This window comes from Urocampus carinirostris, chromosome 10 (assembly GCF_059441175.1).
Source record: "Urocampus carinirostris isolate Australia breed hairy pipefish chromosome 10, RoL_Ucar_1.0, whole genome shotgun sequence".
Taxonomy (NCBI): domain Eukaryota; kingdom Metazoa; phylum Chordata; class Actinopteri; order Syngnathiformes; family Syngnathidae; genus Urocampus; species Urocampus carinirostris.
The window spans coordinates 22,229,032-22,256,526 of NC_142358.1; the positions used below are offsets into that span (position 1 = coordinate 22,229,032).

At 37.6% G+C, this 27,495-nt stretch overlaps 1 protein-coding gene and 1 pseudogene across 3 annotated transcripts; both read left to right on the forward strand.

The window, feature by feature from the left end:
• Positions 1-336: 336 nt before the first annotated feature.
• On the forward strand, positions 337-27,491 carry LOC148358407 (uncharacterized). 3 transcript variants are annotated; one of them, XM_088346345.1, is made up of 26 exons: positions 337-460; positions 1,966-2,099; positions 2,183-2,284; positions 6,399-6,473; positions 8,345-8,435; positions 11,011-11,051; positions 11,281-11,403; positions 11,469-11,567; positions 11,647-11,739; positions 11,849-11,968; positions 13,327-13,357; positions 13,442-13,500; positions 14,391-14,433; positions 14,510-14,619; positions 14,680-14,754; positions 17,804-17,899; positions 18,030-18,137; positions 18,266-18,373; positions 20,629-20,733; positions 20,810-20,914; positions 21,037-21,126; positions 21,208-21,297; positions 21,366-21,419; positions 24,942-25,028; positions 25,214-25,291; positions 26,923-27,491. In XM_088346345.1, the coding sequence occupies exons 1-26, from the start codon at positions 439-441 to the stop codon at positions 27,271-27,273; spliced, it is 2,490 nt and encodes an 829-aa protein (XP_088202471.1). In that variant the 5' UTR covers positions 337-438; the 3' UTR covers positions 27,274-27,491. The 3 variants fall into 3 exon arrangements, with proteins under 3 accessions (XP_088202471.1, XP_088202472.1, XP_088202473.1); XM_088346346.1 differs by having other exon boundaries at positions 11,469-11,547; positions 11,645-11,739; XM_088346347.1 differs by lacking the exon at positions 18,030-18,137 and having other exon boundaries at positions 17,804-17,833; positions 18,305-18,373.
• LOC148358408 (U2 spliceosomal RNA) lies at positions 22,782-22,924 on the forward strand (annotated as a pseudogene).
• Positions 27,492-27,495: the final 4 nt, after the last annotated feature.

Below are 27,495 nucleotides of genomic sequence, written 5' to 3' on the forward strand. Positions count from 1 at the left end.
CGTTATGCTGTAATTCTAGGATTAAGAAACAAAATACATTCTTTCTTTATTTTACACTTATCAATCTTTTTCCAGAACTCGATACAGAGTTAAAACTATCATGTTGAACAAGGAATACCTGTTGGCGCAGGTAACATATTTAAGGTTAACAAAATAAAAGAAGACACATAATATTTTCTGCCCAAAAACTCATACTAATAGTATTAAAGTACAAAAAACTTCTATTAGAATAGTGATTTATGACTTGGTTTACTGTATATAACTTTTATTGCATTTTATGTACTCATATTCTTTAATATGCAATATGTTTTGAAATTTATCTTGCCAGTCCCAACTCGGCACACACACCTTGACCCTGCCCTATCAATGTGTAATGTTTCTACACTCACCTAAGTTGTTAAACCAGGACTGAGGGTGTGTTCAGAAGGGTGGACGTCAATGGAGTTCCCTCTCACTGAAGGTTAGCTATTTCAAATGGCATACTTTTATCTTGCAACATTTTAGTTCGTAGTGTAGTTACACTATTACATAACATGTGTCTTTTTTTACAAGTCTGCATCTGATGTATGATACTGGCGTTTTTGTGCGGATATACTCAGAACATTGGGCGTTTATTGCATTGCACAGGGGTGGGGTGCACTATAATATGTCCTTCTTGCGGTTTATTGCTAACCGTATGCAGAAGATTTTTACTTTTTAGAGAACAATATGTTGATGATATTCTTCGAAGGGAAAGTCACAAGAAAAAAAAGTAAAGAGGGTGGAAAACTTGTGTTTGTTGATTCTACATGTGGACAGCGAAAATGTATTGCGCAGGGGTTGGCAACCCAAAATGTTGAAATAGCCATATTACACCCAAGTAACTCCTAATATAAGCTTTATAAGAAGGCATACAGGGTATTTATAATCATTGGAAAACCTTAAGAATGATTGTGTCTTATTTGTCCTCCTACATAACCATCAAATTTTCCATTATCAAACACTTTTCAAAAAGCACCAGGGAACCACTAAGAAGCACTTGTTGGTTCGGTATAGAGTAATCACTCGTTTTTCACTGAACTTGAGTTCTATAAAGGTGTCGCTATAGTCCTCCTCATCTTCTTTTTTTTTTTTTTAATGTATAAATTATTTTACATTAAAACCAAATGACAAACCCAATTTGCAAGCTCAAGCATTTGTTTAACAAATGAAAGTAACATTTTTTGAAAAAATTAAATTAAAATTAACAAATAACTTCTTTACTGTCAAATTATAACTTTATTTTACTTTTAGGACACAACAATTTTATTTTATATGGTACTTTGTCACCATCATCTGGACTTTATGACTAACTTTATTTACTTTGCTTAGACAGGGCTTGACAACCTAAGTGCTAAAAGAACCATATTGGACCAAAAAATGAAAACCCCCAAAAATGTGTCTGGGGTTTTAAAAAGTTAAAAGCCTTATATGGTCTGTATAACGAAGGAAACACATAATGTGTCCGTCTATATTGATTGGAAAACGTTTAGAACGTGTCCTGTTTTTGTTTCCACAGAAAACATAGATTTTCCCCTCATAAAATATTTTTGAAAAGCAACAAAGAACCACTAGGGAGTGCTTAAGAGCCGCATGCAGCTCCAGAGCGAGTTTAGCGGGTTGATAAGTCCAACTTTGTTTTAAACCCAAGCGGTTGTGATATGATGGCTTTCAGAGAAACTGGAAAATGAAAAATATTTGCACATAATGTAGGTTTGCCAAGCTGTTAGACGTAAATGTACAACTCAGATTGCAATGTCATTGACGCACAGGCAGAAAAAGGACGCAGTGACTGTTCAGCCAATCAGAATGCAGGACACAATGCCTGATGAAAAGCTGCAAATTTGCGATTCCGCAATCAGTAAACCATGATACATCAAGGGATTACTTTATTCCCGAGTCTTTATGATGTAGAACTGATAATGTGACTAATTGCATTCCTCATAGCTCCAGGTGGAGCTGCAAGTGTAGAGGAACGAACACTCATCACTCCTGGTCGTTTGGGGTCTGTCACAGAGGAAACAGAGCCTGTAGAAGTTGAAAATATTGAAGATGAAGAGAATCAACCAACAGATTGCCATGTACGTCGACTGATCTTTTCCCTACTGGAGAATTATCATAAGAACAGTATGTGAAGTTGTCTTATGTTTGTTTTCTTCATCAGGCACAGTTCTCATATGACAGTTCTTCATCATCGTCAGACAGTGAAGATGAATCCAAAATGAAAAAGAAGAAGAAACTGAAGAAGAAGCGAAAGAAGAAAAAAGTATGTGTCTTAAGATATTACTTTTTAACCCTTCTATGTAAAACTTTTGTAGCACTCGGAAGAAAAAAAATCTGGAAAAAATGGCACAAGAATACCTCGATTAGGTCTCAATAATAGGATTTGTCATAAAACATGTAGGCATGATTTCATGAGTATTTTATTTTCTCCCTAACTAATTTTTGACCTCACTCGTGGAAGACTGTATGTACTGGTAAGTCATGCATCCAAGCATTAAATGTCACGATTCCCATTTGCCCTCACGTGGGCTCGCTCGTTTGGCGCCTGCTGCTGGTCGTTGCCTGATTGTATCCCCTCCTATCTAAACTCAGTGCTCCCATTTACTCCCTGTCAGTCCGTCAACAAACCTCTGCACTTGCAAGATGTGTGTTTTGACTCTGTCCGGTATCCTGCTTGTGTATCCAGTATCTGGTATCGATCCCGTCCGTCCCGTGCTGTTATCTTGCTCCAGTATCCAGTTTCTGGTATCGATCCCATCTGGTATCGATCCCATCTGTCCCGTCCTGTCCGGTATCCTGCTCGTCCGGTATCCTGCTCGTGCTGTTTTATCCGGTATCGATCCCATCTGTCCTGTCCGGTATCTTGCTCCAGTATCCAATATCTGTCCCGTCCTGTCCGGTATCTGCTCGTGTATCCTGTCTCTGGTATCGATCCTGTCTGTCCTGTAAGGTTTCGATCTCGTCAGCCTCTGGCTTCCTGTCTTCCCGCGCCTGACTTCTCTGTCTCACTTCTTCCGCCCAGCGATCGCTGAATCACTGGCGTTTTTTTTCACGCGCATGACTGCCCCGTTTCCGTAAAATAAAGCTTGTGTGAAAACGTTACGCGTCTGGGTCCACCGTCTGTTCGGGTTCTGACATTAAAGGGACACTGTGTAATATTTCACCAAAAGATCTCACTGTATTGTGTAGTGTAACTGTAGACAATTGATGATGATGATGACGGTATGCATATATATATATGTAGCGCTTTTCAAGTCACTGACGACCTCCCAAAGCGCTTTACAATGTGCTTCACACTTACCCATTCACACACACACTCACACACCAATCAGATCTGTTTTTTCTTTGCTAAATACATGGTCACATTGGCCACCAATATAAATATTACTATTTTTGGGGGATATTATGTTTTCAATTTAAAATATATTTTTTTCTGCATTACTTTCTTTTTCTACGTGTACTTTGATTGGTTGAGAATTTACAAATTGCTACAAAGCACAAAAAAATACAAACTACGGAAACTCAAAGTGACTTAACACAATGTTTTTTCTCTGGCTTTTAAAAGGTTATTGGTTTTTGAGGGTACCCGTAGCAGCAAGTAAGCTTCCTGTTGCTGAGCCATATATTATGTAAAATAAATACACATTTTGTTAACCCCGTGCAAAAATGGCATTACTGCCAACAATTGGTTTCGAGAAAAAATGGCTAAAAACTGTTACATTTTGAAACCAATAGTTGCACTTGATTAGTCTTATTTTTTGACATAATTAGGTTGACGTTGTAGAAACAATGGCTAATTAGTGAATAATTAATTAAAACATATTTTTGTGCGATAGTGGCCTTACCGTTTACAGCAGGGGTCTCCAACTTCTTTTTAAGCTGAGAGATATTTTCTGTCCCTAATTAGTGGAAAGAGCACTCAGTTAGAGATGCATTTCAAAAATAACAACAATGTTATTACTATGTTATTACTATGTTATTTTTAGGTTGATTATTGGAAGTAGGGTTGAATAGGCTCATTCGAATCTTAACAAAATAATATACTGGAAAATCACAATGACCCCACACTGGTGAGCTATTTTCAGAACAGGTCCGCAGGCACTTAAGCTGCCCTTAGGGTGCACCACATTGGAGACACGTGGTTTACACATTTTTGATGCGATAATGGCCTTACCAACATCTGTTGATTATTTTAACAAATATGAATGGCAAACTACTGGATTCAAAAATGGGTTTCCTCCCACATTCCAAAGACATGCATTTCAGGTGGATTGGCCGGTCCAAATTGTCCCTAGGTGTGAATGAGCAAGCGAGTTGTCTGTCCCTGTGTGCCCTGCGATTGGCTGGCAACCAGTTCAGGGTGTCCCCTGCCCACTGCCCGATGATTGCTGGGATGGGCTCCAGCACCCCTGCGACCCTACTGAGGATAAGCGGTGCAGCTAATGAGATGAGATGAGATGAGATGAGAAAATAACAACTGAGACTTCCCATACATGAATAAAAAAAATCAAGTAAAAAAAACCGAAAAAAAAGCGTAATTTCCGCATGAAGTTTTTTAAATACCTGTAGGCTGAGAAAATGTCTTAAAAATGGCATGTTTAGATGATAGCTCATGTATTTTTGCTTATTATTCAAATCAATATACTGTATATTCTATTCTATCGCTTATGAATGACCTATATTTCATGTTGACAATATCTATGTACTATTTGTTATTGCAACATCTGTTGGAGCCTGGTCATCCTGTGTGGTTGCTTCTTAAGGTTTTTTCATTTTCCTCATGTTGAGATTTCTTAAGTTTTTCCTTGCCCTCGTGTAGGTTTTAGATCAGAGGATGGTGTCATAATAGTCTGTGGTTTGCAATAATTTGTGGTCTGTGCAGCCCTTTGAGACTCCTTCTGATTAAGGGCTATACAAATAAACATGACTTGACTATATATACTTATTTCTTTAATGGATTGGGTTATTTACCTCTAGGAGGTGCTAAATAACTCATAGTCCCTTTCAAAAAATAACTTTGAATATACTTGACCTCTACTGCCTTTAACTCATATTTTAAAAGCATAATGGCAACATTACCATTAAAATATATTTTAAGAGCAAGTAGCATAAGCATTTTATAGCTCCCCCTAGGTGCGCCGTCCTTGGGAATAAGTAAATACACTCATAATTACAGTCATTTAAACAGGTCAGGCTTGTGATTAATAGGTTTGTTGAAAGTCGAGCACTTGCACTTTGTGATGGGGACAATAGGATGCCGACATACCTGGGATGGGCAGACGACGTCTGTCTGTTTGTCTGAAGAGCCCTTCCCTTTTTAAATAACCAGAATACAGTGGCGGACTGTGCAAGTTACGCCTAGGCCTTCAGTATGCTCAATGAATATAACCCTTAATAACTATTTAACGGCTATACAACATTTACTTGAGCTACAGCTGTGACACATTTAAAAAGCATTAGAAATAACCTCATATAATTTCAATATTATTTGCGAACCGAAGCACTCTTTGCTTACAAAAAATCCCTTTTATTTTTATTTGTGCATTAAGAATTCAATTTTTCTGTCGTACACATTCCGTTTCAATTCCATCAATAACTTTTTTTGTCGCCATCAAAGCTAATGCTTAAAGTTGAGCATGTTCTGGCATATTTCTGGCATACGTTTTATTCAATTTTGGGCTAAATATGTCAGTTTGACAGAAGCAATGAACAAGGTGATACATACTTTATTTTTCTTAACTTTTTTGTTGTAACGCATCAGTTACCGCCTCTAAGCCAATTATAGTTTGCGAAACCACTGACGCTTTGTCACGCCTTTTAGAATGCGCTTACTCACCAATTTCGAATTTGATTGGCTATACCAATCACTTCATTGTCCCTTATGTTATGCCTCAGGGCCTGCAGAGCTGATTGTGAAGGCCTTCCGTGTAGATTTTTGACCCTGGGAACAAGTAATTGCTGACATGTGATTGGTTGAATGCTTAAAAATAAAAAAGTACACATCTGGGAGCAGCACAAACTGGGGAGAAGCAATGGAAAGAAGCTGACGAACAAATCTGAGTTATTTAATAAGTATTTATTGACCAGGTGGGAACATATGTTGGCCTGGAGAGGGATGGGCACCACGAGGCCGTACTTGCCCAAGACATACCACAGGAAATGGTGCCCCTACGAACCTAGTGTTTAAAGGATCCAACCAGCCAATTCATGGACAGAATATAATTAATATCCCATGATTCAGATCATTTTTAGGCCTGCAGATAAAGCCTTGCTGGCCCTGACAGCCCACCAATATGACAGATACCATCTACTTTGAAAAAGACCCTCACAAATACAATTTATTAAAAGAGAACACAAAACCATACTTCCCTTTACAGGATTCCAGTTCATCTTCCTCCTCATCTTCTTCCTCCTCTTCTTCATCCAGCAGCTCTTCCGACAGTGATAGTGAGGTGAGTTCGATCATCTGCAAGTTCTAATATTGCTTCAACTTGTCCACCAGACTGCGACTAGAAGTTGTCCTTACATGTTTTCTGGTACATTGAATTTTCCCCTGCAGCGTGCAGGATTCATACGGGTGCTCGAAATCCCTAAAAATACTTAAATATTAATCGTGTGTTTTCAAGGATTGAATAGTGCTTGTATGATGAGTGAAGTACTTGTAAATGCTTGAAACTGTTGCCATGTTGCTCAACATGTCTGCTTAAAAATGACACAGACACTGCTCTCCGGTGGCTTGGCTTTGCCATTGCATTTCCTCTTACCTTGTGATTAACTGCAGTTAGCATTAGTTTGTACTTTTTTCCCCCTATGACGCGTCATTGCCCCCTACGGGTCACACCCAAGACGTCAGGTGCATTCTTCACCCAATCAGGGCGCTATGAAATGTGTATTAGTGCAAGGATTACAAATCAATTAGGGACATTTATTATGAGCCAAGCAAAAAATGAAGGTAGCGTTTTTAAGTAGTAAATTGTAATAGGGAGAACATCCCGAAACTGAAAATGAAAGCTACAGATTCCTGTAATTTTTACCCTACACCTATACGGGTAAACGATTTGTCTCAAAATTCAAGCATTTACTCGAGGTCTATAGACCATGTGTGGGAAAAGCAAACGCAAGATTAAAATGGCATCTTTAAATCTCAAATATTTTTGTAGATCTGCAAATAGATGATTCAGCCCGGATTTTTGTTTAATAGTACTGGAGGAATTGGCTTGAAAAATCCTTAAATAGTGCTTGAATTTTGCTATTAAAAAGGTGTATGAACCCTGAGCGTGAAGATCTTTTCAGAAATTATTTTAAATGGATGGTGGATATTATTGACCACCAGATGTCGCTGTGTAGTGCAACCAAACACGAGTGGTAAAAACACAAGGAAGAATACAAACTACTAAGACTCAAAGTGAACCAACTGCACCGTTTTTATAAAAAAAAAATTGCCCAGATCTTTGTGAACTTTTTGATTTTTGAGTACCCGTGACAGGAAGATGGCGGATAATTATTTTAGCTCCCTGTAGGTGAGACTCATGTAAAAAAAAATGCAAACTTCTCTACCTACGAGTGTTTTAAAACTACTTGTTTGTATGATAGTTTGTGTATTTTTGATTGATATTTACATGCAAAATAATTGACTTATTTATCTCAATTTACCATTGCTTAAACATAAATATAGGTGAGATTTTAAAACTTAACAGGCTTTACCATTCAGGTGAGATTTTAGTGAGTGTTATCTTCCTGTTTAAACACATGAAAAAGGCTAAAATGGGACAGAACACAACCCTAGGGTACAGCCATTTAATATTCAGATGTATTTTACCTTCTTGTAAAACGTAAAAATAAAATTAAAGTAAAAAAAGTCATCTTTAAAGGCAAAAAACACCAAAGCTGGATGAATGATTAGCATTCCAGAAAAGAACATAGAGTCTCAAGGTTTAGACTTGCACCAAGTTGGTGTGTTTAAGTGTAGGAGGCATCTGACTGAAAGCCAGGTTCACTCCTATTTGGAATGTATGACACAAACAAGTTGGAACAATCTACTCGTCTCCAGGTTTTTCGTGTCAATTTGTACATTCAGTCAGTAAAAGGGTGAAGTATTTGACCCCTATCATCCAGTAGGCAACACCTGACTGTGATACTATCGCAGCAGGTAAAGCAAGGACAATGACCTGTTCAACCAGTTGCTTAATTCTAAATGGTGGTTCTTGAACGACTGCACAGTCTTGGACAATTTTTTAAAAGTACTCTCTCCTATTTCCTGGCACATTTTGTTTTGAATGACTTAACAACAGTGATTTAATTAAGTATAATCATTGTTTTAAAGGATGACAAGAAAAAGAAGAAAAAGAAAAATGAGAAGAACAAGAAAGTGGTGAAGGAATACATGTGGGACAGGTTAATCATAGCACCGACTGGTAGGTAAAACACAGACCTGGCAAATACATTGTTCCTGAAGTCGATATATTTAAAATTCTCTCAGATTGACTTTTATCTATTCACGTATAACGTGCATTTTCTTTTACTAAGAAAACAACTCAAAGTTTGGGTGCGCGTTACACACGATACCGCATTTAAGCAATGATTGATTAGTCGGAAAAAAGTCACAAATGCAATACAGTACATAGGATTTAATAGGAATCAAACCCAGGTTGCGGCAGTGACACCGTCAAACCCTAACCACTTGACAACCAGTGATATAGATAACATAGATATAGATAACACGAAAATCAATTCAATCTCATTATCACACTATTTTTACTCACAGGTACCAAAATTGAATGTTAGAGAATGGAGAAAACAGAAATAAAACAGAAACAAACGCATAAAAGCATGATAAGGGGAACAACTCTGGTTGTCAATAAACTATTTTCATTACGACCCCACATATTCAACAACGTGTGTCACTTACAATGCTTGTCTTGCGCTGAGGAAAACTTAACTGAACTTTTTTAATAGGGCCCTTGAAAAAAGCCACAGTTGAACACAAAGTGCTGTACAAAAGTGAAACATAGCAAAAAACCTTAAATAAACCATAAAATAATTAAAATGCTTAACAATTATGAAAATGTTAAAGTAATAAAACAGCAACAAAGTCCTAAGTTCGGTCAAAAACCAAGGAATAAAAATGGCTTTTAAGACAAAAATTCAACTGATTTTGGTTAGGCCATTATCGCATCAAAAAAGTTTTAAAAGTGGAAAGTAAGGATGCCTGTCTGATGTGCAAGGGAAAATTGTTTCAAAGTTTCGGACCAGCAACAGAACAGGCTTTATCCCCTCTGAGCTTCCTCTTAGGCCTCTGTGCCTCCAGCAGCAGCTGATTTGCTGACTTGAAACACCGAGCAGGAGCATGACAGTTAAGCAACACACTGAGGTAAGGCGGAGCAAGGCCATTTAAAGATTTAAAAACAAATGAAATAATCTTGAAATAAACCCTCAAGTGTAGCCAGTATAGGGACACCAGAACAGGTCTAATGTGGTCCTTCCTACGTGTGCCAGTTAAAAGTTGAGCCAAAGCATTTTGGAGCCCTTGTAGGCGTGATATGGAAGACTAGCTGATTCCATTATACGCTGCAGTAGTCCAGGCATGTTCAAAGTTCATTTACGAACACAAGCTGTCCTTCTCACTGGTCTCTGCCTCCTTAAATTCAGCAACCATTGTTTCCGTCCCCAAACAGTCAAGGCCTTAGCCATTGCAGGCCTGTGGTTCTCACTTCCATACCTGCCAAATGTCTTGAGAGACTGGTTGTCAAACACATCAAGGCTGCCCTAGCACCCTTTCTGGACCCACACAAAATTGCACACAGATAGAACTGTTCAACTGAGAATGCCATTGCCACGGTGCTGCACAAACTACTGGAGCACAGAAACGTCTATGCACGGCTCCTCTTTGTGGACTACAGCTCGGCTTTTAACACCATCCGGTCGTTCAAACTCCAGAACAAACTTCAATAACTGCCTTTAGAAATTGGACTGTGGACTTCATGACAGACCGCACAAGGTGGAGACAAACACCTCCTCCACCCCGGTCATCAACACTGGAGTTCCCCAAGGGTGCATTCTAAGTCCACTACTCTACTCCTTAACTGCCTCGCCTACTCCACAGCCGACCTCATCAAGTCCGCAAATGACTCCATTGTTCTCGGGCGAATTTCAAACGATGGTGAGACGAACTACAGGAGAGAGGTGCTACATCCGGAGTTATGGTGGGATCAGCACCATCCTGCTCACCATCTCTTCCACCTGCTACCTTCAGGGTGAAAACTAGTCAATACAGGCCAGAAAGACTGCTGTTAATAATGGCCAGAACTAAATTACTGATACTGGGGGAAACTTCTTTGATATAGAATGAAATCTTGAGTGAAACCTGAAGGCTTCTAATGACAAACCACATCTTCTAAAAATGACAAATCACAGGCTTAAACCTAACTTAAGAAGTGAAAAAAAATTTCATACCAATTCTTAATAAAAAATTAGGGGCGTGCATTACACACGAGTGTGTGTTATACGTGGACAAATATTTCTCATGATGTCTTCTGGATAAAAATCGATTGTTATTATTTTATTAAGAAAATGAATATCAATTAATCTGCTGATTATTTGGTTTAACAAAACTACAACTTTGAAAATGTGCTCTCCTTTTGAAAGTGTTTGTGCCCAACCCTTTTTCTGAAGTCTCACCGTGAGTTAAAACGTGCTGTTTCAAAGAAGTATCACTTTATAAATCTATGTTTAATTCTTGTTGACTTTGAAATCGAATTAGCGGGAAAAAATACATCATCATAGTGTTTTTTCAATAATTAAGCATATTTTGTATTTAAATACAGACTCTAGTTCTTGTTGAACATTTAGTAAACTACAATTGGATGTCTTTAATCATGTTTTAAATGACGCTTATGGACTAATGTCATGCTTTTAATTGATTATACATTCATCATCTGAAGTCACAGCTTTTCCACTTACCTTAATATTTATTGATCTGTTTTTATTTAGATGAACAAATGGAACTTTACATGGACTCAAAGTTAAAAAAGGTGGGTGAGAGAGAGAGAGAGAGAGAGAGAGAGAGAGAGAGAGAGAGAGAGAGAGAGAGAGAGAGAGAGAGAGAGAGAGAGAGAGAGAGAGAGAGAGAGAGAGAGAGAAAGAACATTGAGATTTTAGTATAAATGCTCTCAATCAATTTGTTTACATCCTCATATCAGTTTGCCCTATAGTTTTTGGCTTGTCTATCACTGAAACGATATCTCCACTCTCATGTTCCAGGATTCCTCTTTGTCTGACAGCTCTTCCTGGGACAGTGATGACAAGAAGAAGAAGAAAAAGAAGAAAGACAAGAAGAAGAAAAAGAAGAAAGACAAGAAGAAGAAAAAGAAGAAAGACAAAAAGGTACTGATGTGTCAAAAGATGTTGCGTGAGTTATCAATTTTAATTGGATATCTCCTACTTTACAGGATTCCTCGTCCTCTTCGTCTGACAGTTCTTCGTCTGACAGTGACGATGAAAAGAAGAAGAAAAAGAAGAAGAAGAAGAAAAAGAAGAAGAAAAAGAAGGTGTTGTGATTATAATATGTGTAATTTAGCTTCACATGTCCTTAGTTATCATTTTAAATGGTTTTCATCTACTTTACAGGATTCCTCGTCCTCTTCATCTGACAGTTCTTCGTCTGACAGCGAAGATGAAAAGAAGAAGAAAAAGAAGAAGAAAAAGAAGAAGAAAAAGAAGGTGTTGTGATTATATGCGTATTTTCGCTTCACTTGTCCTTTTTTAATTAATGCAGTTAAATTGAAATCTGGCTTTGGCACTGATTGTTACGGTTCTCCTTCTTTTACAGGACTCCAGTTCTTCCTCTTCTTCTTCGTCCTCTTCCTCTTCATCCTCCTCCTCCTCTGACAGTGAAGATGATAGGAAAAAGAAGAAAAAGGATAATAAGAAAAAAAAAGACAAGAAAAAGGTTAACTCAATCTGCCGTTTTCCTAATATATGCCTCATAAAACGATTCTTACATTATTAAGCACACTTTGAGCCTACAAAATAAGGTGAAGTCTAGATTATCTACCCAAAAATATGTTTTGCATGATACATAACATTTCAAAAAGTTATAATAATCAGGAGACCTTTGATAATCTTCAAAATTTCACACTTCGATTTGTGATTACCTGAAAATAAGGCCTTAAAATATCAACATAGGTAAACCTCAACTATGAAAATCAGATTTTTTGGTTCTTAAATAATTGATTAAATTAAATAAATAAATAAATTAAATAAATAATGATTAAATAAATATTTGGTCACCAACAAACAAGCAAGATTTCTGGCATTGAATGAGTTAAGACATTTTTGGACATTATTGTATTTCAATCTAACTCTTTTCAAAAACATAATTTAATTGAGTGAATTATTGAAAAATTCTATTTTATATTATATGTATTTTTACCCCACTTCTGCTAAAATAGAAACTCTAGGATACTGATGGTACCTAAATAATAGTGGCTGGCAATGCTGAGGCAGCTTCTAGAAATCAATCTTCTTAATACAAATATTGAAAAACTGAAAATAAATTCACATAATGAACCCCAAAAATAATTTAGTTCATATTTTAAGGAGTCGGCACATATTTAGCTTTAGCATTTAGCTGTTAGCTTTACCATTTGTTATGTCTAGCATTGCCTTAGGAGTCGACTAGCACAACATTAGCAACTAGCGTTGCTTTAGCAGATGTCATCTCAGACGCTGTCACGAGCTTTAAAGGTTGTTGGCTGCGACTAGCAGCTACCATTAGCGGTTTATTTATTTGATGTTCTTATCAAACTAATTTGTCTTTATATGCTTGTTGAATATTCAGGATTACTAACATACTGACAGCCATAAGAAAATATTGCTTTTATTGGATCCTATTGCATAATTTTTCTTAGGTTTTCAATGGGTTCAATAGGGTTTGCTAGACAATATGTGCTATTTGGAAAATTGCCAACTTTCCATTAGTCTGGTTCTTGGTTTGTAGTCAAATTTTTGAATTTTCCCTCTGTCAATTTGACTAAAGATAACTTTTCTAGCAAAGGTATTGACATCAAACTTAAAGCTAAAAAACTGAAAATATTTTCCAGGAGTGAACAACATTTGAGACACAATTGTGAAGTGGGGTTTTGAGATTTTATTTGATATAAATTTGATGCCTGAAATATGACAGTATCTCAAAACGTTGTTGGGGAGAGGATACTTTTACCAGGTACTGTAAATGTTAAACAATTCAAAGAAAGAACAAATAATAAATAATAATAATAACAAATCTATGTTTTACATTGTTCACAGGATGAAACACAAGAATCAATTTCACTACCTGGTGAGTGTGTTTACTTTTCATACTTACACCAATGCAGACCAACTGTGTATGTCTTGATGCTTATATTTTGATTCTGCCCATTAGTTGATGACACGCAGAAAAGTGCTTTTGGAGATGCAGGGAAAAGTGATAATGATGACAAGGTAACATGCTTTTATCGGGGTTTGTGCTTGAAATCCTTGAAAGTGCTTGAATTTTGGATTAAATTCTGGAAATCGTCATGTTTCACAAGTCAGCCTAAAAGCGATACAGACACTGCTCTCTGGTGGCTATCCCTTGCCATTGCATTTCTTCCCTTGTGATGACTGGCAGTTGGCATTAGTTTGTATGGCATTGTCCGATGAAGCATAATCGCCCACATACGGGCCAGGCCCAAAAGGACAGGTGCATGCTACACCTAAAAAGAACACTATGAAATGTGTATTATTGCCAGGATTACATATCAATCATGGACATTTTTAAGGTAGTGATGAATTGTAATGGGAAGAACTTCCTTCAACTGAGAATATAAGCTACATAGTCATTTTTATCCAACACCTTTACCGGGAGAGATTTGTCTCAAAAAGATTTACAAACATATTGCTCAGGTCCATAAATATATTTGTGATAAACTGAAGATCTAAAAACCATATGTCTTAATAAGTGCACCAGAAAATTAAAAATTGCAAATGTAAATGGGAGATATATTTGAGGCTCCGCAAATACATGATTCACGCCGGATTTATTATTTTAATGGTCCAGGAGAAATTAGAAAATTGGCTTTGAAAGTCATAAAAAAGTGCTTGAATTTGACCATGAAAATAATGTGCAAATTCCTTCTTGTTAATAATGTAAAGGAAATTGCTTCCAGTACTCCAATAGGAACCAAATATAAGAAAGGAAAAATAAAAGGTCTTCCGGGACAAAGTGTGAGTCTTTTGGAGTTCACTCATTTTGGCAGAGTTTGTAGCTGGAAAAGAGTATGGGGTATTTGTACAAGGACTTTCCCTTACAACAATATGTACAACATGTTTTGTTGATTTTCTTTTTACAGTATACATCGACAGAGGACGCATCAGTAACTTACTCAAAAGATGGTGTGTGTAATTACTCATTCAAGAAAGTTCAAAATTTCACGTAAGTCAGCGATGTAATTCCATGTCTTGGGAGCAGAGGCGGTCTCGGGCGTCATTGAGGAAGGCCACATGAGTGATGATGAGGGAGAGAAAGTGCTCGAGAAGGAGAAGAAGAAGAAAAAGAAGTTGAAGAAGAAGGAGCAAAAGGTGTGATGAAACAAAACTAATGATTAGACAAACGTCATTCTGATGTTTTTTCCTCAATAGGATTCTGGTTCCTCTTCGGACAGTGATGATGATAAAAAAGACAAGAAGAAGAAGAAAAAGAAGAAGAAGAAGAAGGTATTCTCTCAAACAAGGGTGGGGATTTTAAAAAAAAATCACAATGGGTTTTAACATTTGGCAGAGGGGCGGGCCAGAATGAAAAAAAACGGATTCATTAATTTGATTTTAAGTATCTGCAGTTAAAGATCCAATGTGTTTAGAAAAAATAACAACGACTGACAGTGTGTATTATTTGATCACTTGATGTCAATGTATTGTGAAACGCAACTGAAATCAAGTGTTCAAAGCACAAGGAGGAATACAAACTATCGAGACTGAAAGTGGCCGCAACACACTTCTCATTTTTTCGCCTAGCCCAGGGGTGTCCAACCTTTTCAGAAAGCGGGTCAAATTTGGTGAACTACAAAATTTTTGAGGAGCAACTTTTCAACCTGGCATTCTTTATAATGAATTTACTCTCTGTGAAAGGTTTGCAGTTCTTGGAGTTTACCTTTTTACTTTTATATTTTCATTTGACTTGCGGGGTCTAGTGCTTCTGTGCCATGGAAACAGTTTGTAGTTGCTTCACCTTTTCACAGCGTTTGTTTCCATTAAGCTTTTTGTAGACAGCATATTTGGCCATGCAGTGCCTCTTGGTATTATATTCTTTGAAAACAGCCACAGTCTCTTGGCAAATGGGGTGGGCTAAAATTCTCACAGAAAGCCAAGGGCTAGGGGACCAAAGGATTACTGCCATCATCTGGTAAAATGTTGGTATATTTTTTTGGTCCAAATTTATTTTGTAATGCAGTCAACGTTACCTACCAGCCATATATTGATTTAATGACGGTAGCCGCAGGCCAGGAAAAAAAATTGTTAATGGGTTGTGACTTTGGACTTGCCTGACTGGCCTAGCCTTTTTGAGGTTTTTGGATACCTGTAGCTGTAAATGTTGGACAACTATGTTAGCTCCCTTGAGGCGAGGCACATGCTATGTAAATTAAATGCAAAATTTTCAAACTACAAGTATTCAAAACAAATCATGTCTATCTAATAGTTCATGTATTTTGTCCAATATTAAAATCAATATTGTTTTTTTAATCTTTGTAGTATTTTGTTTTCAACTGGAAGGCACTAAATAATACAAACTGTCCTTTTAAAGCCGAATAATCCAACATTTCAGCATATTTTGAACGTATTTTTATAGCGCTGCACTTTGTGTGTTGTTTTTCCTCTTCCAAAAGGGGATCAAGCTGATGTCGTCTCAAATAATTAGGAGTCATTTTACACTTACAGTGGAACCTCGGTTCTCGACCATAATCCGTTCCATAACCCTGTTCGAAAACCGATTTGTTTGATCACCGAAATCGCTTTTCCCATTAAAAGTAATGTAAAATCGTTTTAATCCGTTCCAACACCCTGAATGTTTACCATGAACGTAAACATGAAGCTAACCCAGGCTAATCTTACGTTTGCGTTAGCGTAATCTTCCGTACGAAAGATTACGCTAACGACATCATTGACATCAAGTGATCTTCCGTACGAAAGATTACGCTAACATGAACGTGTAAAAATAAAAAAAATCAGGTCGTTGACACGTCATTTAGCACCCGGGTCTCCACAAAAAGTGGTGAGCGGTTAAAAGATAAAGAAAAGAATAATGAATAGGATTTCTTACCTTTGTGGTGGTCTGCAGAAGCCATGCTCTATTCCCCCGAAATAAGGGAAACTCGCACACCTTCTTCATATTTTGCTATTATTTCTTTCTTAAATTCAATAGTTGTGCGCACTACTCTCCTTTTTTCACCTGTAGCAACTTTGCTGCTTGCACCGACCTTCTTCGGAGGCATAATTAGGGGCTAAAACACTCCGTTCACCGATATTAAAAGCGAAAGCGAAAAGAAGTGCAATCTACACGATCTACACCCGTATGCCGCTCAGCATCGCACCCTAGCGTACCGGCGTTCGAACTCCGATTTTTTGAACGAAAAGCGAAGCAAGAATTTCTCGAAATTTTTGGTTGAGAACTGATTTGTTCGAACTGAGAGGCGCTTGAAAACCGAGGTTCCACTATATTTTAAATTGAGTGCATCTCTGCTGCAAATAACCGTCATTGATCGTTCACCCAATTTTCAAATCTTGTCAGTGCGCTGTTCAATTTTTATTTTATGGTCCAATCATCAAATCACCCGTTGAAATGTATTAGAAGTAATAGTAAAAGGAGAAGTTTTCCTGGTAAAATCTCCTTTCCAACTACATGCGCAGAAACCTCATCGCAGTTCACGTGTATGTGATGCTGGTAATAGATCGTGTACTCCCAAAATCGTTCAATGAAGTTTAAGTGTATGCATTGCATAGAAAGGGAAAACATTATTAGAAGCACTTGTGCCGTATGTGGCCCGTAAACCATAGTTTGCCTATGCCTGCTCTAAAAACAGATTTGTCAATAATAAAAAGGTAAAAGGTGAATTTAATACAGCAATCCCTCGATGTATTGCGGTTTCGGCTCTTTGCAGATTTTCATTGTGCATTGTGTTCTGCATTGTGATTGGCTATACGGTTGCCCCGCCCCTTTTCTGCTTGTCTGCCTGCGCGTCAATGATGTTGCAATCTGAGTTGTACACATACGCAAAACAGCTTGATGAACCTGCATTATATACGCCCAAACCTTTTTCATTTAAAACGTATTTTTAAAAGCCACCATGTCAACTAAACACTGGAATGCTAAAAGCTCGAAGAAGCAAAGGAATATGCTTTCTATAACCAACAAAGTTGGACTTCTCGACCCCCTACACTTGCTCTGGAGCCACATGCAGTATTATGGCACTCCCTAGTGGCTCCCTGGCACTTTTTGAAAAATGTTTGATAATGGGAAAACATGGTTTCTGAAGGACAGAACCAAAAGGTATATACAGTTTTCCATAACGGCCACCAAAAACGAGGAATTATTGTATTTGCTCCTTTTTTCTGCATGCTGGTTTAAATAGCCTAGCCGCAGTTAGCCTATGCCTGCTCTAAAACAGGTTAAAAACTAAGGAGATAAAAGGTGAATCCAATTTTGAACCCAATCAAGTACATTCATATTTGGTTAATGCTACCATTAATTTCTGTTTCATCTAATATTTAGGATTCTTCTAGCTCCTCCTCTTCTGATAGCTCTTCAGAAAGTGAGGATGAGAAGAAGAAGAAGAAGAAGAAAAAGAAGAAAAAGAAAAAGAAGAAGGTAGTTTCAAAAAATGGTCAAAAATAAGAAAAAAAGTGAACCTTATATTGAACCAAAACTATCTGATTTCATCGGGTAATCCTGTTTCTGGTAATTGCAATCAGTAACTTGTGTTCGATTTCATGTTTAGGATTCTTCCAGCTCCTCTTCATCTTCCGATAGCTCTTCTTCAGAAAGTGACGATGAGAAGAAGAAAAAAAAGAAGAAGAAGAAGAAGAAGAAGAAGAAAAAGAAGAAGGTAATTTAAAAAATGGTCAAAAATAAGAATACAAGTGAACCTGTCATTGAACAAAATGATCTGATTTCATCTGGTAACCCCGTTCCTGGTAATTGCAATAAGTAATTTGTGTTTGATTTCATGTTTAGGATTCTTCCAGCTCCTCTTCTTCATCTTCTGATAGCTCTTCTTCAGAAAGTGAGGATGAGAAGAAGAAGAAGAAGAAGAAGAAGAAGAAGAAGAAGAAAAAGAAGAAGGTACTTTCTGATAACAGTAAAAAAAAAACATAAAAAAAGTAAAGAAGTAGATACATTTGTTTATTTATTAGATTGAAGTAACCTTACACACACACACACACATATATATACATATACATATATATATATATATATATATATATATATATATATATATATATATATATATATATATATATATATATATATATATATATATATATATATTTATAAATGTGTATTTATATATGTGTATTTTTATATATGTATTTATATGTATGTACCAGATATACGCTTTTACCTAATCTCCTGATGCCATCACAGATAACAATCCATGGAGCACACAGTGGTGATCAGCATTTCTCTGTGCTCTTTTGACTTTCCTCAGAGTCGGATTTAATTCATGAATTTATTTTCCATGTAATGAGACGCTAAATTACTAGCTGTTGCTGTGCTACGTAGTAGGTTTCGCGTCTACCTTTTGACACCCAGCTGTTTGACTGACAGCCAACACTAGCCCAGGTGTACACACAGTCACACCCACCCAACACTTACACACAGAGCCCTAAGCAACCTGCCTCTATGATGGCATTTGCTGTGTGTTGTGTTGTCTGCTGCAGAACACAACGCACAATGAAAATCGACAAAGTGTCGAAATCGCAAAAGAAAGCGTGATACAGTGAGGGATTACTGTAAAGGTTAATTGATTATTGTAATCCCATTGCTACACTGTAAAATATTCTATGTTAATTTAACACCGAAAGAGTAAAGTCAAACGCGACTGCCAGTGAAAATATGGTCCTTATTTACAGAGTGTGAAGTGTATCCCAAAAATAGAGTTAATTTCACTGCTAAGAGTAATTATTTAACACTACACTGCACTGAGGAGTCTTAGTTAAATTTTACACTAGGTGACAATCTACACTCTTAGTGGTGTTACCATGCAACATTGAAGAGTTCAGAGTTCAGATATATGTTCTGCAGTGTAAATCCTATTTAACATTATTTGCTATGTATCAACTCCAGTGTTTTTTAAACTTACTTTTACGAGTGTTGAATGAAGCATTAACAGATAATTACACAAGACTCAATACAATTTTTTTCGAGTGTCGTATTTTCACGACTACAAGGCGCACCTAAAAGCCTTTATTTTCTTCAAAAGCTGACCATGCGCCTTACAATACATTGTGCCTTATATATGGATCAATATTGAGTCGCAAGGTCTCGCAACTAAGGCAAGCAGCCGCCGACTAGATTTTCCCCCAATCATCATTTGAATCGGTCACTATTGGCTAAAGTTATTCGGAGGTAAAGGATGTGGGTCTGTTTTAGCATTTACAGGCTCTCATAGGCTAAAGCGGGGCAAAACAAAGCCTGCAATTGGCCGAAAAAGATGTGGATCACATGTTTGGCTGCTCTACGGCCTGGAGAAAACATTTTTTTACTACTGTACCGTAGTCTGTATTAGTAAACAGGAATTATGGGGCTAAACAGACAGCTAGCAAGAAGCAACGTCCATCGATGCACAGATGATTCTCAGTGATTTATTTTTTTTATTTGTCGGCATTATGTCGTGTTTTGGAGTGTGTAAATATTTACACGGTTGGATTTACTAAACACATGGATGTAAGAAGACCATGGTTGCGTATTATTATTGAACGTGATGGCTGCAAGACGACTTTGGTGAGCTACCCCGGCTTTATATTTTCCCTGTATCTTGTTTCAGACTGATCTTGATGTTTCTGTGATGAGTTCTTTTTTTAAATTCAATTCAATTCAAAGTGTTTATTGTCATATGCACAGTAAAGAACCAAGTTTCTCAGCACAATGAAATTCTTACTCTGCTGTCCAAACAGTGTCAGCAAAATAGAAAATAGAATTTTAAAAATGGTTGGCATTTCTTGAATCCCAAGAGTTTAACCTTCCTAATCATATGTGGAATGACGTATTTGAGTGATTGGTGACATCGTACAGACACCGTGTCCGTATGTGTCTGCGACATGTATTTGATTCTTTGCGAACCGTCGGAATGTTAAGGGGTTCATAAGTTTGACTGAATATCTGACTGTTTTGTTGATGTTCCCACTGAAGTGCCTTATAGTCCGGTGCACCTTATGTATGGAAAATATAGGACAAAAAAAAAACAATTTTGGGGGGTGCGCCTTATAGCCCGGTGCGCCTTATAGTTGTGAAAATACGGTAATTTTCAAGCTTCAATGATATGTACAAAAAATATAATGGCTGTAAAGCATATGCTTTTTATATTTTATGTTTAGGATTCTTCCAGCTCCTCTTCGTCTTCAGATAGTTCTTCATCAGAAAGTGGGGATGAGAAGAAGAAGAAAAAGAAGAAGAAAAAGAAGAAGAAGAAAAAGAAGAAGGTGTGATCCCATTACCCTCTTATTTTCTTCAACTTAAGATGATTTTGCTGATTTGATACCAAAAATGCATTCGCAGGATTCAAGTTCGTCATCATCGTCGTCCTCTTCCTCTGACAGTGATGATGACAAGAAGAAAAAGAAGAAGAAAAAGATGAAGAAGAAGAAGAAGAAGAAGAAGAAGGTTTGTTCTTGTACTTTTCATATTTTCATCAGGTATCTTTAGGTCTTTTGTTCATTCTGTAGTCTTTGTAATCTCTCAACATTCTGCAATGTTTTTTTTTCTTTCACTATTCATTCTTACAGGAATCTAGTTCTTCCTCCTCTTCATCCTCATCTGACAGTGATAATGAAAAGAAAAAGAAAAAAAAGAAGAAAAAGAAGAAGAAAAAGAAGGTTAGCTTTATTGAATTAGTCGGCGAATCGGTCCAGTAACCATGTTTTTTAGAATTCTGATGTGTTTGATTTGATTTTTAGAAGGCCAGCTCTTCTGATGATAGCTCTTCCTCCTCTTCTTCCTCTTCTTCCTCTTCATCTTCCTCGTCTTCCGATAGTGATAGTAGCAAGGTGAGATAACGTATTATAAAATGACATCGCTATTTTCATAAAACTGATATCCTAAATCATTCCTTTAGAAAAAGAAGAAAAAGGACAAGAAGAAGAAGAAAAAAAAGGATAAGAAAAAGAAGGTGAGTGATAGTGGGAGTTTAATAGACGCTTAAAATTAGGGGGAATACATCAAAGATTGTTTAACTTGCAAAGAGAACAGGAGAGGACCCAAACCTCAGAAAAGAAATCCCAACCCCTAGGCACTGTCTTTTTATTAAATCTCCTAGGTTCCAAAAGCAGATTCACCATAAAGGGTGTGGAATCAAAGAACAGCAACATGATTAGTGACAATGATGTAAACACTGCATAATTGTCAAAACAAGGAAAAACAGTGAAGCCTACTAGTATAAAAAAAACAAAAGAAAGTGGTGCATCATTTTGCTTTGTACTAAGAGTTCACTAATGTGCTGCCTCCAAAAACCATGTGACAGCAGAGTACTAAGAAAATAATGTTTGATGAATCAAATAATACTTTTAACTCTTCTAAACCAGCAGTCCTCAAAAGGGTACACACCCTGGGGTAGTGAAATACATTCCAGGGGTTACATAGATTTTTAAACATTTTTTTGTTTAAGTTTTCAAATTATGTCATTAATTAAAATATAAGTACTGTACATTAAATGATTATTGTTTTAAAAAGAAAATGTATTTTTAATACTAATTAATAATGTTGTCCTCTTTAAAGCAGGTTGATGTAGGTTTTTTTCTAGCTTTACTTTTGAAAATCATTAGGATTGAAACGAATTATTCTTTACTGCAGTCAGTAAACAAATTTGCCTTGAGGTGTTGCTCGTGCTCCATCATATATCTTTTTTTTCTCTGAAGGATGGTAGAATTCCCTACACTGATAAAAGTTTAACTTACGTTATCACATTAATTTCTTTTGACTTCTGATATGAATTACTAATCCCAATAAAATGGATTCAACGAACCAGGCCGATTAAAATAGTACACATATAGTAATTCATTAATACAGAGAATTAATAATAGGGAAACAAAAAGGGAGGGGAAGGAGCCGGACATTGTGGGAGTTTTTGACCGCTGTTAGTTACGACCAAAAAAAGAAAGTTTACCGCTATAATGCTAGTTGATTTGGGGAGATTCCAAGATCATTCCCAAGAACCAGCAAACATGGTGTTAAATATGAAACCGTCCTCTTACTTGTTGTTGCGGAGAGATTTGGTCTTGTGCTCCGGGGTGGTCACAAAGTATGGACCACACGCTAAATTGCACTGCAGAAAGCACGTCTAATGCTAGGACCTAGGCTTTGTAGCGTATTATGAACTGACCGATAACGGATAATGGATAATGAATAACGAAGATAGATCAATATCCCTTAAAAACCCCGTCTAATGCTAGGACCTTAGCTTGGCCTTTTATGGGCTGTGTGCTTCAATGAAGGACATGACTTGGCCTTGTAGCAAGACTTTGATGCTAGGTCCTTAGCTTGGCCTTGGCCTTTTGTGTACTTTCTATGAAGTCACTATCTTTGATTTTTGCATTTCGGAGATGGAATATGAGCTTGCTCTGTCCACTCCACGCATCGGCCCGGTATTGCAGTACCTCCGGGAACGGTGCATTCGCAATGATCGCAGCAAGGCTTTAGGGCTAGGACCTTAGCTTGGCCTTTTGGCTGAGAGTAAGTGTCCCGGCTCCTAGGCTTTGTAGCGTATTATGAACTGACCGATAACGGATAATGGATAATGAATAACGAAGATAGATCAATAACCCTTAAAAACCCCAAAACCCCGTCTGTCCACTCCACGCATCGGCCCGGTATTGCAGTACCTCCGGGAACGGTGCATTCGCAATGATCGCAGCAAGGCTTTAGGGCTAGGACCTTAGCTTGGCCTTTTGGCTGAGAGTAAGTGTCCCGGCTCCTAGGCTTTGTAGCGTATTATGAACTGACCGATAACGGATAATGGATAATGAATAACGAAGATAGAACAATAACCCTTAAAAACCCCAAAACCCCGTCAGTGGTATGCAACTGCATCCGAGGCAGTAGAAAGAAGGCGAAATATCGCTCAGCTCCTCTTTTTATGTAGACCAGGGATGCTTGACTAAACCATGCCTCTATGGGTGTGATCTTAGGTGTCTGATAATACAGTATTGATTAATGGTCTCTGAAGTTGCTAAACCTTTTAGAAAGCCTAAGAAGTGGGTCGTTTGCATAATGTTCTCTACTTGAGAATGCCCCTCCAATCGACATAATTACGTACAGTGAGAACATTATTTTATCAATACATAGGCTTAGATGTTTTAATTAAATTCAAAACTTAATGTTATCAGATTTCATTATGGTACATGGTGAATTAGTACGTTCAGGAACTGTCCAAAAGGTAACGCAATCGTTCCATCCGTTCCAAAGTTCTGAGTTACTTGGAAGTCAATTTTGTGTTGGGCTTATTTGCTCTACATTGATTTTACCTCAAAAGGAGATGGTGATATTGATTTCATTTGTACACAGCAATATATTATGTTTGTGTCATGGTTGCCATAGCGCCCAATTGGCCGCGCCCGTGTGTGTGTGTGTGTGTGTGTGTGTCACGGTTGCCATGGTGCCCAATTGGCCCCACCCCTGTGTGTCACGGTTACAATGGTGCCCAATTGGCCCCGCCCTTCGGGGGGGGGGGGGGGGGGGGTTAGCTGCGGCTCGTTAAGAGATTGGATTTCTGTCTATATAAAGCTCAGCGCTCTCTTGCTTCGGTTGTCAGCCCGTCAAACTAACTTCTTCCCCACAATACGTGGGTTCTGACTTGGTCCTGTTTTCCTGTTGATATCTTCAGTCCGGTATTGTTCCCATATATTTTTGTCCTGTTTAATTTCGGGTTCCAGTTTTGTTTCTGTCTATTTTGGTCCTGTTTGTTATTTTTCTTCAGTTTTCATTCCCGTCTAGTTTCTCCTGTTAGTTATCGATGTCCTGATTTGTTGTCAATCCTGTCTGTCCCTTCCTGTCTGGTACCGCCCCCATCCGTCCAATATCACTCAGGCAATTGGAGTCGGTCTCGTCGGTCTCTGGCGTTCTGTCCTTCCACGCCAGACTGGCTTCCTGATGTGCATGACTCCCCATTTCCCGTAAAATAAAAAGCTTGTGTGAGAACGTCACGCGATTGGGTCCTGTATCTGTTCTGGTTCTGACAATTTGTCTGGTGTTTCATTGTTTCTATATACCTGTTAAAAAATACTGTACATGTTGTCATTTTAAGATTTGTGTATCTTATTATAGAAAAAATACTTTTTCAAAAAAATAACAAAAATATCAGAATGTTCAAGATAATTTTAGAATTGTACATGCTAATCATATTTATTAGGTTTGCATTGTATAAAATGTTCAGTTATAATCAATTTAGAAAAATAAAGCTACATAAATCAGATATTTTTTGGAATTTCATCCAATATTCCGTGTTATATAAGTTTTGTGTCGAGTGATTGATACAGTAATTGCACAATTATGGAAATATGTATTCTCAATAATATAATAAAACCTTGTGTAAAACGCGCACCCAAACCTTGAGTTGTTTTTTAGGTTAATAAAATAATAATCATCTGCGTTACACACAAATAAATACGGTACATTTATTTTATTTGTTTTTATGCAGCATTCTTCCTCTGACTCATCAAGTGATTCTTCCAGTGGTGGAAGCAAAAAGAAGAAAAAGGACAAGAAAAAGAAAGACAAGAAGAAAGTAAGGAGGATTCCAACGAGTTGGTTTTTGAACACTTCAAAATATTTATTCCGCGGAAAAAAAACTGTTAATGTGCGTAATAAATGATCGAAAAAGGTCAGTTCAGTGGACGAGGTCCTTAGAATTTCGCAGAGGTGAATGGATGGATGGATGGAGGATATACAGTGTGTTTTGTACATCCTCAGGATTCAAGCTCCTCCAGTTCCTGTGACAGTAACAAGGAAAACAAAAAGGCCAAGAAAGACAAGAAGAAAAAACAGGAGGTAAAGAATTCAGTGTCAACATCGGCCTTTGCCACATGTCAGTCTGGAAAATGGCTTGGTTTATAGAAACGCCTTTAATGCCATTCATAGACCAGCTCCATGATCATAACCATTCTATGGATACGTATTAGTCAACTGTCTATAAATATTTCAAAAAGTCTCAAATGGATTTAAGATCAGGGTTCCAGACGATCCTTGAACAGTCTTCAAAAGCATGACATTCATTATTCTAAAAACAAGGCCTTAATCAACATTAAAATGTCTTCAATCCAATTTTCAAAAGTCTTAAACATTTGAACACATAAGATTTATATTTGTTTGAACTAAAAATATTTAATAGGAAAGTTATTTTTTTGTGATTCATGATTAAAATACTCACCAATGTAGCAGAAGGGTTTGATGGAATTAGTAGTTATCTGCTAGTTTTGACTGAGGATCCATGATGTACTGTAAGTCAAGTTAAGGGCTGCAATTTTAAGCTCTTCCCAGCACCAAAACCAAGGCCATCTTGATTGTTAGATGGTCCCAAGAGGGCAACAATTGTTGCAAGCATGCAAACAGCACCTGGATATAATCTTTGGCTTTGTTGAAGTACTTTTGAGGATAATATCCTACAAAGGTACATTCAAACTATAATCAAACTATAATTTCCCTTACAGCAATAACAAACAATAAACAGATATTGTCAACATAAAATATAGTTCATTCATAAGCTATAGAATAGAAGTGTCCACTGAGGTTGCAGATCGAATCTCAGAGTGCAGAGCATTCCACAGCACCGGGGCCCGAATGGAGAACGCTCTCAAACCTGCGGATCTCTTAGTGACATCCATCTCAATATATCAGTGAGGCAGGCCTCCAAATTTCCACAGGTTAATGGGGCAGATTCCTTCATCGGAAGATTTAGTTGAGTGTCATCTGACGGAAACAAAACTGGAACCCGAAATTAAACAGGACAAAAATAAACGGGAACAATACTGGACTGAAAATATCAACAGGAGAACAGGACCAAGTCAGAACCCATGTCTTGTGGGGAAGAAGTTCGTTTGACGGGCTGACACCCGAAGCAAGAGAGCGCTGAGCTTTATATAGACAAAAATCCAATCTCTCAACGAGCTGCACCTGGCACCACAAGGGCGGGGCCAATTGGTCACCATGGCAACCGTGACACACACGCGCGGGGACAATTGGGCACCATGACAAACGTGACACACACAGGCGCGGCCAAATGGGTGCCATGGCAACCATGACACACAATGCGTCCTATCTGAGAGATAGGATCTGTAAACATCCATTTATTTGTTGTTTTCCATATCTAAAACTTTGGAGAGAGCTACGTTATTCAAAGAGAAAGTTTTCAAATCGACCAGAATGTGATTTTACAAAACATATTCAAATAAACATTTGTTTAAAATTGCTTCTAATTCATGTAGTGATTTTGGTTTGTTTGTTTCAATTGTGTTTTTTTTTTGTTGTTGTTGACTCTGTCTTAAAAAAGTCTTAAAAAGTCTTGAATTTAACTTGTTTTCATTTGTAAGAACCCTGGAGATAAAATGTTATTATTGGCATCTATCATGCGTGTAAACCAAAGCCAAACTCGTCACTTATTTCATCCTTGCTTTTGTTTGTAGAAAATTCCTGGAGCCGAGCAGAGCGGAGATTCGCAGTTGCAGGTGTTGGACCCTGGCGGGAGCCGCTACTCCGCGTTTAGCAGAACCACCATGCCTGGCGGTGCTCCTGTCGTAACCTATCCATTGCTCCCCTCCAAACCCGTCCTCAATGTCGATCCTCCTAAACCCCCGCTTCCCATATTCCCCAATCCGACGTTGTCCACTGCCGGAGACCGAGGACCTGTTCGTAGGCCCCCCAGCCCTATGGAGTCACTGATGGGGAGCACCTACCTGTACCGGGACACAGGGCCACGTACCTCCTCGCACCTTAGCTCTACTGATCTCTACAGAGGCCACAGATCTTACAAGTGATAACAACAACAAAAAAATCATAGCCATCAAAGATGGGTTTACTACAAGAAGAGCACTTCAATGTTAACAATTTGATAAGATATGGTATAACGCAAAATCAAAGGAACCATTTTTGGTGGGGAGCCATTGTGGCTTAGGATACTGATTTTACATAGAAAGATTTACGATTGTATCAAATATTTCAATATTTGCTTCAGGGAATAAAAAACAAGATTTCATTTT